Source organism: Cyprinodon variegatus, unplaced genomic scaffold (genome assembly GCF_000732505.1).
Source record: "Cyprinodon variegatus isolate N-32 unplaced genomic scaffold, C_variegatus-1.0 Scaffold146, whole genome shotgun sequence".
NCBI lineage: Eukaryota > Metazoa > Chordata > Actinopteri > Cyprinodontiformes > Cyprinodontidae > Cyprinodon > Cyprinodon variegatus.
In genome coordinates, this window is record NW_015150599.1 from 981173 (window position 1) to 994392 (window position 13220).

General features: G+C 38.3%; 1 protein-coding gene and 1 long non-coding RNA gene across 2 annotated transcripts; both read left to right on the plus strand.

The window, feature by feature from the left end:
- Positions 1 to 167: 167 nt before the first annotated feature.
- On the plus strand, positions 168 to 1259 carry LOC107086257. The gene is made up of 3 exons (XR_001481299.1): positions 168 to 340; positions 954 to 1031; positions 1157 to 1259. It is a non-coding gene; the product is annotated as an uncharacterized LOC107086257 (long non-coding RNA).
- Positions 1260 to 1353: 94 nt separating this feature from the next.
- Positions 1354 to 3741, plus strand: LOC107086247 (zinc finger protein 226-like). The gene is made up of 3 exons (XM_015377063.1): positions 1354 to 1474; positions 2430 to 2697; positions 2791 to 3741. Exons 1-3 carry the CDS (start codon positions 1363 to 1365, stop codon positions 3611 to 3613), a joined length of 1203 nt encoding a protein of 400 aa, XP_015232549.1. The 5' UTR covers positions 1354 to 1362; the 3' UTR covers positions 3614 to 3741.
- The last annotated feature ends 9479 nt before the right edge of the window (positions 3742 to 13220 follow it).

A 13220-nucleotide genomic window follows, 5' to 3' on the forward strand; every position in this document is an offset into this window, starting at 1 on the left:
ATCTATCTATCTATCTATCTATCTATCTATCTATCTATCTATCTATCTATCTATCTATCTATCTATCTATAGAAAAGGCAAATAAAAAAATAAGAAAAAAGTAGTTGTTAAAACCCAGATGAAATGACGTCACGCGTGACCCACACCGCATCGCGAGATCCCCCGCCATATTGCAAATGCAGACCTGTAAACACAGATCGCCTGTCATCAGAAACGCTGTAAAACTTTTTACGTGCAAGATAATTCAAGTCCAATGAAGAAAAGTGGGCAGATGGATACAACATAGTCATTACCATTTAATAACGAACTATAATGAAAATGACTAGATTTCCCTCTGCAGGTAAGTCTACACAGTCCTGCTGACTGCCTGAGAGGTGAGAGAGCTTATCTAAACCAATCATTAATGTGTGAATACATTCTATAGGTATAATTTGATCATTTGCATGCTCTAAGTCATGATCATACTTGACTTTGTTCTTATTGAATATCTTTTAGTTTCCCCCCATGGACTTGAATGTATTTTATTGCGTAGTTTATTCATTTATTTGTTTTATTGATGCTGCAGACCTTGGTGTGTAAAGTCTGACTGGGAAGCATCTGTCATTCCCCTTGCATGCATAGGGAGTTCATGCAGACTCCAAAAATAAGCTCCTGGCATTAAATAAAACCTCTTCCCTTCATGCATTTCTATTCATACAGCAATCCCCCATCAGATAAGATGATTATCGCCTGCATGAAATACTAGAGTTTTATTTCATTATTTATTCCAGATTATGTAAGCTTCTCACTTTTGGAGCACTAAGGCTGTGGATCACAAAGAGCAATGCAGATACATTCCAACTGAAACCTGAAACAGATGTGATCTTAAAGTGAGGGTTAATTTCACAGAAACTTCAGATCTTCTGATTTTTTTCTTAATTTTTAGAACTTCTATATGAATCATATGTCTGCAGGTGCCTTAGATTTAATTATTGCAAGAGTGGAGTGGATGGAGGGATGTGGCTGGAAAGACCCTACCTCAGACTGGTGTGGTAAGCCTGTTTATGATGTAAAACATTTTTCTTATTTTTTTTTTTTTACACATTTTCTTATAAATTATTATTTTCATATAAATCTAAATTGTCTATCCTAATTATGTTATCTTCTTCCATCTCAGGCATTAATAGGAGCCAAACCAGCCAGACGGTTTTTCCTTCCAGTTCAAAGACAGTCAGCAGATGAAGCTTTAAGCCACAGAAACTTCTTCAGATCAATAGGTAAAATAAAAATTGAATATTTGAAAAAGGAAACAAAAACATTTAATTTAATGTATATTTTAGATGAAATTCTACTTTTTCAACACGTCAAAACAGATATAAGCCGATGGCTGATGCACACTTTGGTAAAAGGCTTTGGAAGGAAAATGGTGGAAGACCAAGCTCTGCGAAGAAGATGTTGAAGTTTGCAGAAGAAACCTCAAAATATTCCAATGAAGGTGAATGTCTTTTGGAGCGATCTGTAAATTCATAAAAAAAAAAAAATATATATATATATATATTATACGTTTTTGTATAGAAACCTGCAGCAAATGGAGGAAAATAAAAAAAAAGTCCAGTAATTTCCAACCAGATATGCCCAGTCAGAGATATTAATCATTACTAACAGAAAGATTAAAATATCTTAAATATCTGGAAATATGTAATTGCTATGACTATACACTATGGTTTTCCCCTTAATTAAAAAAAAAGCCTTAAAATGAATATTCTCTTTATTTTATTACAGCAAATCTCAAAGTAAAATAGGTAAAACCTACATGGTTTCAGTGAAGAGAGAGAGAGGAATCTTTATTTATGTAGCACTAGTTTGCAGCCAAGGTAAAATCAGTGTTTAAATGGATCTCTAATGTAGATGATAAATAGATAAGATAATTAGGTGTTGGCAGCCATGCAGATTCATATTTTGTAAGGTTCCTCTTTGAGTGAATGAATGCCAAGTATCAAATCAGGAAGAGCTGAGTCTGCAATTAGTTTGTTGTTTTTTTAGGCAGCTTTTAGGCTGAAGGTAAGCCAAAGATGAAAGATTATTCTTTATTAATATTACATCAGATTACAATTGCTCCTTTATGCAAACTGGATTACTCGCCTTCCACTTTATTAACAGTAGATTTTCCCCAAATAAATGCATCATGTTTAGATTCCTGTGAGTTTCCGGTGACAGTATGAAGAGCGTCTGGAATAAAAACATTTAAAAAGGGATATTTTCTACTTATCCAAAAGTGATTTATTTGACTGAAGATGTTCCTGAGTGTGCACCAGAAGCAGGACTGAACTTTTCCATCTTTAACAGATTGTGTCTTTTGTCACTAAAGGTGGCAAATATTTATGAAGTTATTCAAACTGAGAAAAAAAAAAAGTACATTATTAACATTTAAGTCTATGTGTGTCCTGCAGGTGAGCAGCAGGCATTCGCTGTTAAAGAAGAGGTTCCTGATCTGTGGAGCTCTAGTTTGGATCAACAGAATCCAGCAGTCCTTCGGATAAAGAAGGAAGACGATCCAGATGGAGAGCCGCTTATTGAGCGGGGAGAGCCTGATGGCACCAGTTTTCCATTCAACTTTGTCACAGTGAAGATTGAAGACAATGATGAGAATCCTCACTCATCAGAGCATCAACACATCAAAAAAGAAAACAAAATGGAGGAGGAAGCTCCAACCAGCAGATATGCTAAACAGATGGGAGCAGAGTCTGATGGGGAGGGCTGCGGAGGACCAGATAAAAACTCAAACCCAAACACTAATTTACTCCCAAGCTGTGAAGAGAAGACTTCAGCTTCCTCTGATACTGAAGTCAGCGCTGAGGATGATGATTGTGACGTTCACTCATCAGCTTCTGGATCTAAACATGAAGACACGGGGGAGATTAGGAACCATCAGTCAGGAGAGAGATCCTCAAGCTGTTGGAATGACGCACATTTTTCTATAACAGAGCAAAATGCAGATTCACAACAAGTCCTTGATGAGAAGAAGTTATTAGTTTGTGACGACTGTGGTAAACCGTTTTACTATCTGTATCACCTCAAGCGCCACATGGCCCGCCACACAGGAGAGAAACCCTTTCAGTGTGAGGAATGTGGGAAAAAGTTCAGTTTGAGGGGGAATCTAAACCAGCACATGACGATTCATAAAGGAGAAAAACCTTTTGCTTGCAGCTTCTGTGACCGACGCTTCAGACTGAGCAGCTATCTTCAAGCACACATAGTGACACATTTAGGAGTGAAGGCCTTTACCTGCCAGCATTGTGGGGAAAGATTCACGCGAGAGGAAGCTCTGAAGCGACATGTCGTAAGGCACACTGGTGTGAAACCATTTGCCTGTGCCATATGTGAGAAAAGATTCTACCGGAAGTCTGATTTGAAGTATCACATGCCGGTTCATTCTAGAGAGCACAAGGTCAGCTCTAGACCTAGGAACTTTGCTTGTGATGAATGTGGGAAAAGATTTCATCACAAGTCTCATGTAACGAGACACATGATCACCCACACTGGGGAAAAATCGTTCAGCTGTGATGTTTGTGATGTTATGTTCAAATGGGAGAGCGCTTTAAGGAGACATAGAAGGAGGTTTCACAATCAGTAGTAACTGCTTCCTTGGTTCAGTCATGTATTTCTTAAGCTTATGCTTTATTGTGCCGATAATTCTGTGTAATTGGAATGGATTAAGCTAATTAGACAAAAAAAAAAAAAAAGGAAAGGAATAAGATTTACTCATAGAAAGCTAATTAAAAAGCATTTGGTGTACATAATTGAATGTGACCAGCCAACGCTGAATTCCACCTCTCAACCTCCATGACGGTTTCTGACAGGTCTCTGCTCCAGCAGGCATCTCTGTGCATTTGGGTTCTGCATGAGTCAAGTGATGAACCTCTGATCCGACTCAAGGTTTCTACACAGTCTTGAAAAGTAGGGTTGTGATTTTGACAAGTATTAATATAATTATGGAAAGAAAGAAGAGATGCATTAATAAATATTCAATTACTTGTCTTTTAAATCAAAACATCGCAATAATCATGATTTATTGTAAAAGACCCAGGTCATTTTTTGGAATGGTTTTCCCCTTAAATTATGTTTTTTTTCTTTGTTGACTTTTGTCTTTGGGATGAAAGCACTTTTTTCCTGAAACGATTAATCTCTTGGACTATAGGGAGTCCTAGAAACACTTTTATTATGGAATTACAGTTAATTTGGGGAGAAATATTTGGGTATTATTCTCATAAATTATTATTTGTGTTTTAATGTAGTTATTTTTTTATTCTTTTTTTTTGTTGTTGTATGAAAAGATAAGTTTTAAATAATAGCTGTTCCAAAACGATTGACTGACCCCTTCTCTTGTAGGAGGCAGACGCTAACTTGCTTTGCAGATGATCCTGCTGAACTCAAATGGATCTGTTAATGCTTCACATTTTGAAAAACTACAATTCCAGTGTGTCAGCTACGAATATCCCAGTTTATTTAACTTTGTAAATAGGCAGTATAAAATAAATATCTATCATCGGATGAGTTTTAAGTCCATATAGGAACAATCATGATCCCTTTTCCCTGCTGATTTAACTCAAAGAAGTAGATTATACTTTCTCTGTTTAAAGAGGAGACCCATTTGCACAATGTGTATTAAACCCTAAATGACAGCCTAATACAATATTCTGTAATCTAAAAACAGAGTTTCCATTAACTACAAACCATGCATTTTATATATGTTTGACATAGAATGTTTCAATGTTAAAATTAATAAATAAAACTGTTTTATTCTCAAATGTGTTTTGTTACAATACCACATTGAGTTAAGAGCTTCTAAAAGCTGATTTCATAGCAAGCAATGTCCAATAGATGGCAGCAGAGTGACATGCGACAAGTTGAAGGTTGAATATGGGGCTGCAACTAGTTATTATTTTGTAAATCGATTAATCTGTCAATTATTCTGTTAGTTAATTAATAATCGGATAGCCAAAGATTCCTTAAAGAAGACTTTTTACTAAATTAAACCAGGTGAAACTCAAACGATTCCCCTGTGACTAAATTTCTCTGAGAGAATGTATATTCGTGCAAGTTGTGCAGGCTTGATATTGAGGCAACGCAGCACCTTCCAGCTGGGATCTATAGGTGTGTTTACTGTAAAATGACCAAACCTAACATTACATTTATTTATAGGATTTTACCAAGCTATGCACTGGTCCTCAAGGGAAATGCAGTCTTCCTTAAGGCAAAACAATGCAGGTTTTGTCCGCTGACTGGAGCCAAAATTGACCAAAACAAATTTCTTTGGAATTGCTTTAACCAAGAACTTTTCTGTTAAAATCTGCACCACTATTACCCATATAACTGAAGATGGATTGAGGTTAGGCGCTGAGAACAGAGGGTGAGCCTAGCACAGCGGAGGCGTAGAGCAGAACGTATAGGAGAAGGAAGAAATAAGAGCTTACAGTGTGCTGTGCCAGTACTGTATATTTAAGACTGCAAACAGGGATGTAAGAAAATATGGTGTTCCAATGGACCCCAGAGCAGGCCAGGTGTCACCGCCAGTACAGTGTCTTGGTTCCTGTAAAGCAGCCTATGTAAAAGCTTTCGTAATTTTCTTTGTGAGAGACGTTGACAGTGAAACAGCTAAAATGTAGCCTTTATTGCATCTTGGACCAAATAGTTTTAATGTTTTCTCTGTTTAATTAGGTGCCTTCCAGGCCCAAAATTTATCACATGTACTTTTACTGAAAAACATTTATTTGGACATGTTCAGACAGAAAGTGCTGAAAGATTTGAACTCCTGCTGTTTCCAGATAATCTCAGCATTAAATGGATTCTACAGCCTGCGCTATCCCACAACTGATGAATGAATTGCTCTGCTGGTTTGGCATCAGCTAACGTGTGGAGGTGGATCCACATGTTCCAAAGAAGTCTGGACCCCTCCGGTGAATTGCTGCAATGCCTCTGTCAGCTCCAGCATTCACGCATGAATAGGAACCACAAACACAAAAGAAAAATGTCACAAGATTTTGTTATGATGTTATTTACTTAGCATATGACTTGACAGAATTGAGCTGGATTCTTAGAGCAGACAAAATCAGTTTGACATTTATTGACAGAAGCTTATTTTTAATGACAACATGTGATCCATTAAAAAAATCTTCAAATCTAACAATGAAAAGAAATGAGTGCTATATATGTATTAGACACAAACAGGAATAGCCTTGAAACAAAACATCTAGGCCAATATAACAATTGCAAACCTGTATCAGGCATTGCTCACTGACATAGTAAATTAATAAAAGAGAAAACTTCAGGACAGGCACTGCTTCATCATTTCTTTGCTCAGGTTACTTGTGCACATTTAGGCTTTTTTTTTGAGGAATGCACTAATATAATGCAACAAGCACTAACCCAAATCAAGTCAAGTTACAAAATCAGCAACACACCTTCATTGCATGTCACAGCAAAGCTCCTATAGTCTGACACAAAACTGTTGAACAAATAAACTAAAGTAAACATTATGGTTGTAATAAAGCGTTATAATAAGGTCTTAAAGGACAAGGTGAAGACAAGGAAATAAGAATAAGCAATTAGCATGAGAGTGTGGAGGACTGAGTAGCCCAATTAAGGTAGAACAGAAATCATGACATGGCTCAGTAAAGGGGATTTAACTGAGATATGTTAAATCTCGGAGTTGAATAGAAGTAGATGTGAATTTATTTTAAATGTGTTCTGAGTTTTCTGGTTGTACTGAATTTAAAACTTTCCCCTTTTGTCCTTAGCAGACTGCAGCAATCTGGATGTGTGTTCACAAGGCAAAATATAACAGCCCGAAATGTTTTAGATTAAACATCAAATAACATAAATTCATGCAATTGCAAAACACATCTCAAGAAAATTCCAGTTTTTAGCTTGCGTGATGGATTCTGCAGAAAATCCAGTTCTCCAAATGTTGCTGATTTGAGGAGGGAAAGGGATGCAGATTGTATTTTTACACAAGTTTTCTCTTTAAATCTACAGCTCCATTATCTGCCTGTTAACAACTGCATTCCACGTGTCCTAAATCAGCATTGTCTCTTATGCAGCTTTGTGCGTGTGAATAAAAGACATAAGGCTATTGAGCTGATTAGCAGCACCTGAGAAACAGACCTAACACTTGGTTTAAGAGAGTTAGAGTGCACATAAACAGCATGTCAGAACATATGCTTCAGAGATACCACCACCTGTATTTCTAGTGTAATTCTTACGTAAGTCTTTTTGCAATAAAAAAACGCATATCTCTGTGTGGCAGACATGAAGCTCTCAGGCTAATTGATAGTTTTAAAAAAGCGGAGTTGTTTTCCAAGACCTGAGCAGAAGAACGTAACACAAGGTTATCCATGAATTACAGTGCACATTAACTGCATGTTGGAACATTTGCTTTAGAAGCACATGCACGCCACTTCTCTTTCCTGACATCACGTACTTGCCATCAAAACAAAATGCTATGCAAAGGGGTTCCACAGTGTCCAATTCAATTCAATTCAGTTTATTTATATAGCGGCAATTCACAACACGTCATCTCAAGGCACTTTACAGTTTACCAGATCACCAGTCAAATTTATTCAATGTTTTCTAACTAAGGTAAACCATTTGATTGCATCGACTTATTGACCCGAATACAATCCCTCACACTAAACATGCTTGTAGCGACAGTACAATTCCAGAATCTTAAGGTTTTTTTCAGCACTCATATTGTATCAGTACTCTGACAGCTTTCACCTTTATTATATCACCTAGAGTACCTCATTCACTAGACGCTGGAAGACAGTTGGAGCGTTAGTGAGGCCGAAAGGCATGACTCTAATATTCGTAATGACTGTTGGGGTGTTAAATGCTGTCTTCCGCTCATCTCCTTCACCAATACATAACAAATGGCATGCACTGCGGAGATCCAGTTTCATAAAGATCTTGGCTCCCTGAATCTGCTAAAAAGCAGAGTTGATAAGATGAATAGGGTAACGGTTCTAATTTATTGAGACCTCTATAATCTAAGCAGGGTCTGAGAGAACCATCCTTCTTTCCCACAAAAAAGAAACCCGTACATGCCGGGGAAGAGGGAAGGCGAATAATCTCTGCCTTCAGAGAATCAGAAATGTATTTCTACATGGCCTATGATTCAGGGTCCAAAAAGGAACAAAACCTCCTCCTACCTCTTGTTCTGGTATGAGGTACCAGAACAAGAGGTAGCCCAACCCAAAACCCCAAAAAGTTAACCCAAGAACTATAAGAAACTAAGGTGAATCTATAATCAAAAAGGTCAACTGTTCAACATGGTTACCACCCACCACAAGGTCAACTGGTTCAGTAATGATGGCAGAGTTCTTCCCTCCCCTACTGAGCATGTCCTTTTACTGGAAAAGATCTCAACCGGTGACCCTCTCCACCATAGTAGAGGAATGTTAATGAGTCCTCAATTGGAGTTAATCATCTGGCCACCATAGCATTTCGCTGCGGTCCCCTGCATGGCTTTCTAACTAGCACTCCATCACTGAGCTTCCTGAGGTCAAGCCATCCCAGTTCTCCCCCGGGCTTCATAATATAAGGTGCTACCCTGGCAAAATCTTTTACGTTTTAGTCAAGTTTTTGTCTGTCTGCTTCATCTCTCCTGACTCACTACACCAAAGGTGGAACTTTGTATAGTGAAAGTTGGTGGGGACACTCGGTTGGTGGTTGATGGACCTACAGTTACTCGACCTGAATGCTTTTATTATGTTATTGCAGTTTCCAAAAATGAACTCAAATATATATTTATTGAATGCTTTCCTATTGTTGAGAACTCAATAGAACCATAATACACTAATATTTATATGTATAGATAGTCGAGAGAGGCCTTTTGATGCATTACATTATAGGGCCCAAAAACATTAATGTATATTAAAAAAATAGCCAATTCTGATGCCAAAATCGATATATTATGCATCCCTAGAATGAATGCATCCACCACCTCCACTTTTTTTTCTATGACGTTCATGGAGTTTGACAGGTGAAATGGTTCTTCTGATTTGGTTGAAAACAAGCACATAGATATGTTAGGAATCCAGTTTGTGTGGTCTGTTTTTGTGGTTGTGTGTTTTTTTCCCTCCACCACCAGGTGGTGCCCCGTTCTCGTTTGCCCTCCTGCACACCTGTGGCTGGAGTCCTGCACGGGTCGAGTTTTACCAACCCGCACCCGCCCGAACCCATTAGGATGACTACCGAACCCGACCCGTCACCCGCGGATATCTTTAATTCAAATCTGAACCCAACCCGACCCGTTAACACATCAAGTAATAGGCTATAGTACGCTGCGCTGCAGAACAGCGCCATTAACACTGCAGCAGACGTGTATGCACTGACTGTGGCCTTTTTGGAGGGAAGCCCACACTGCCGGCAGGGCTTTAAGCTGCAACAAGGGTGACCCCAGTGCCTGATTATTATAACATTTCTGATGTCCATAACAACACACACGCATAAAAAAAAAATCACCAACTACCCGCCCGCACTAAAAAAATATCCGCCCGACACCCGTACCCGTTTATTTTTATTTATGTATTTTTCACCCGCAAAAGAGCATTTTAGCGGGTGACCCATCGGGGACCCGTGGGTACCCGACCCGTTGCAGGACTCTAGGCCAGAGTATTTACCAGTTTTGGGTACTCAAGCCAAGCTGAGATTAGCAGAGTCTAACCTAGCTTTGTTTCTCTGAGTCTAACAAATTTTTGTCTTTTTTCTTCAGCAGGAAGCCTTCCTGTATAACTGGATACCTGGACCTTCTGCCCTGGAAGGAGTTCACACTGAGCAGGGGAAAACCTCCACATGTTCCGCTCAAGTTCCTATCGGCAATCCGAGTGACAGTCCACTCCATTACTCCTCTGGGCCCAACATTTGTCTACCTGTCCGCTCTCCAACGTGTTACATATTCTCTGGATAATCCCACACAGACTGGGTGCAAGGATTGACAAGAGCCCCCTCAAACGTAAGTCCCTGTCCTGGATAATTCTAACAGCAGCCTAATTTACCACGGCCTCTGAACTGATCTCTGTGATTTTCATTTCTGACTTCCAGTTCTGGTTCACCAGTTCACTGAGTTCCAGACCCAACGCCAGTTCTCACTACAACTAATAAAGCTTTTAAACTTTTCCCCGTGTTCTCTGAGTGGTTTCTCTGCATGTGGGTCAGATTCCTACACCAATCATCACAAGATAGAAGAGTACATAGCAGAGATGGGGGAAAAAAAACATTTAAGATGTGACAGGAAAGCTTTGGGTCAAAGGTGGGTTGGATGTCTGGCAAATTCATTTTTTTCCCCTATATAAGACCTAAAGGAATTTGCTCACTGAGTGCAAATTCTAAGTAAGTAATATAAGGACGTGGTCACAGTGCTGCCATGGTTTGTGGTTTTTTATTCCGATGTAAAAGCTGGAACTCTGACAGATGTTGGTGGAATTTGCAAGAGGGTTACAGAGTTCTGAGGAACTCTGTGATCCATCTCTGCATGGGAGCTGGTGCCAGACCGATAGAGCAAGTCACACATCACCTGTGGAGCATAAGATCCATTTCAAGCCAAAGTTTTCTGGAAACAAGAAAAAATCCCTCAGAACTCCCTAAACGCATCCCGACCTGTTGCATGTTTAAAGTTCAAATATAAAATATCTTCTGGAAGATTACCAATTGCATAGAGAAAACAACTCTTGGAGCCTCTGAAAAAATATTGCCCAAAGGCAAATCCTTTATCAACTAAAGTATGCCAAGATAGCTTTAATAGCTGCATTCCAGCTACACCTTCAATGTCAACATGAGTGTTAACATCCCCCATAACAGTAAGACAGAGGAAAAGGAGTCAATTCTAAATTGAGTAGCAATAAGAAATATATATTAAAATTCATAAAAATGTATATCAAAAAAACATAATTCTTTAAACAACCAATATAACTTGCAATGATCCAGGTTTTATAACGTTAATAGTGGAGGGTGGTCATAGGGTGCACATCTGATGTTGCCCACAGTGGTCCTCAGTGCACTCAGGGAGTTTGTGTTTACGTATGCCAATTCATATGAAAAATTAGAGGGAAGGTTGGCTTCAAGTTTTTTTGGCATACTAATCACATCACAAATCATTACGTTCTGACATAAAGCCCCAGGGCGTCATGATGGTGGTGGACTTGGGCACCTCTGCTCAGAAAAACAAACCTTTGACTCTGATGTAATACTCTCATTTTTAATGTTTTTATTTGTTTTTTTGTGAAAATCATCACAATTAACAGAAATAAAGGTTAGTACAATCATTTCAGCTTGACCAGAGAATGCTTAAAACAAATGATGAGAGGCTTGAAATTAATAAGGTAAAGTTTTTGTAAACTTTTAACCAGAACTTAAACTTCCAGTCTCAAAGGTATAACAAGATGAGACCTCTGAGCTTGCAGCTTTTACACAAAGATAATTACCTGTAACAAGTTGCCTTGCAGACAGACATGAATTAAGTTGAATGTTTTATTCATACAACCATATGATGCCAATGACAGCATATGACAATGCCTTTGAGAGCTTCCCTCACCTAGTGCCAAAAGATCAGAATCAGAATCAAGTTTATTGCCAAGTAGGTTTGCACTTACAAGGAATTTGACTTGGTGTTGTTGGTGCAGACAAAAAACAAAATAAGATAGAATATATATATATATATATATACACAGAAGCTATATACACACAGTAGACTGTGCGTTAATGTAACACAGAAATCCTGAATGGGGGAGAGAAACATGGTCCAGTGTCATGGGCGGCTCTTGGCCTTGTTGATAAGGCTTATCCAGCCACAGAACTTTAAAATGAATCTCTTAACACCCACCCAATTTTAAGTAATCCTCGCCTCAAAGGCTACCCAAATGAAAAAGCAAATAAGTAGTGATGGTGAGATGAACCCTCATGAGGCATTAAACCATTTGGACAACATTTTTCTTGTTATTTTATCCCATTTAAGTTCCTTTCCATTGTTAATGATTGGTATGTATAACAAAATCTTTTGTAAGTTTTTTGTGTTTAAAAAAAGAACAATCAGTTAAGGTACACTTTGTCTACAAAAGTAGACATGTAATTTGGCAGTGTTTTTTGCCCAGTCTATATTTGTAGAAGGGCAAACCAATACAAATTATTCATATTAACCAAAATACTAGTTAAGTAATATCGCAACTTTCAAAGGTCTACGGTGGGTCTCAAACCAAGAACCTCAGGATTGGAAGTCTATATTATACAACTGACACCACTGGCAATGGTGACTATAGATTAGAAAGGAATACTACTTAATACTGATGTTACAACTGTAATGGGTGGTTTGCTCAGATTTTGATCATTACATTGTTTAATCTAACCTAAGTAGATTTAACCAATTAAATTTTTTATTTTTTTTTTTCCAATGGGAACTGTAAGCCCAAATTACATGCCTAATATATGTAATACATCTAATACATACATATTTACACCTTAGTATATAAATAAAAATAATATGGCTAAAACACAGCCTAAACTGCAGAAGTTAAAACATGACTCATAGTTGTTTTTTTCTTGTAGAGCAGAGGTTAAGGATTAGCAGTCCGGATCCGGACCCACCTGCTGGCTAATACGGACCCTGCCTGATTTAAAACATTTATAAATTACTGCATGTTGTCCAATGGCCATCTCTAACTTAACTTCTGCCGTTTCTCCTGGTAAAGCCCTCTGGAGCATCGGGAACCAGGCTGAACTTGATACAAATTAGCCACTAAGCTGTGTTAGTCTGGGTCACTGCTGTGAGCTACTTTAAGACACAGCAGGCAAACGTGTGGAAAGCTGGGCGATGGGAAAGAAGGAGAAGACGATGAGAAAAAAGAGAGCACAGAAAGTATGGACAGCTGGAAGAACTGTGGTGAACTAGTGACAGAAAAGTGAAATGGCGTGCTCAAAGATGAGCCTTTTAGAGTATGTTTGGCTCAACCTACTGCTGTGAAGCAGGATTCTCCACCATGAACATAATCAAAAATAAATATGGATCCAGGCTCAAAATGAGCACCATGATATGTGCTTTAGAATGGCTTTGTCACCATTTAAACCCAGGTTTAAAGCCTTGCAGGGCAGCATAAAGCCCACTGCTCTCATTAAGCCACAAAAAAGAAAGAAAAAAAGGTGTTTTAATAAAATATGTGAATCAGAAAATTGTCTATATAACAAACTGAAAG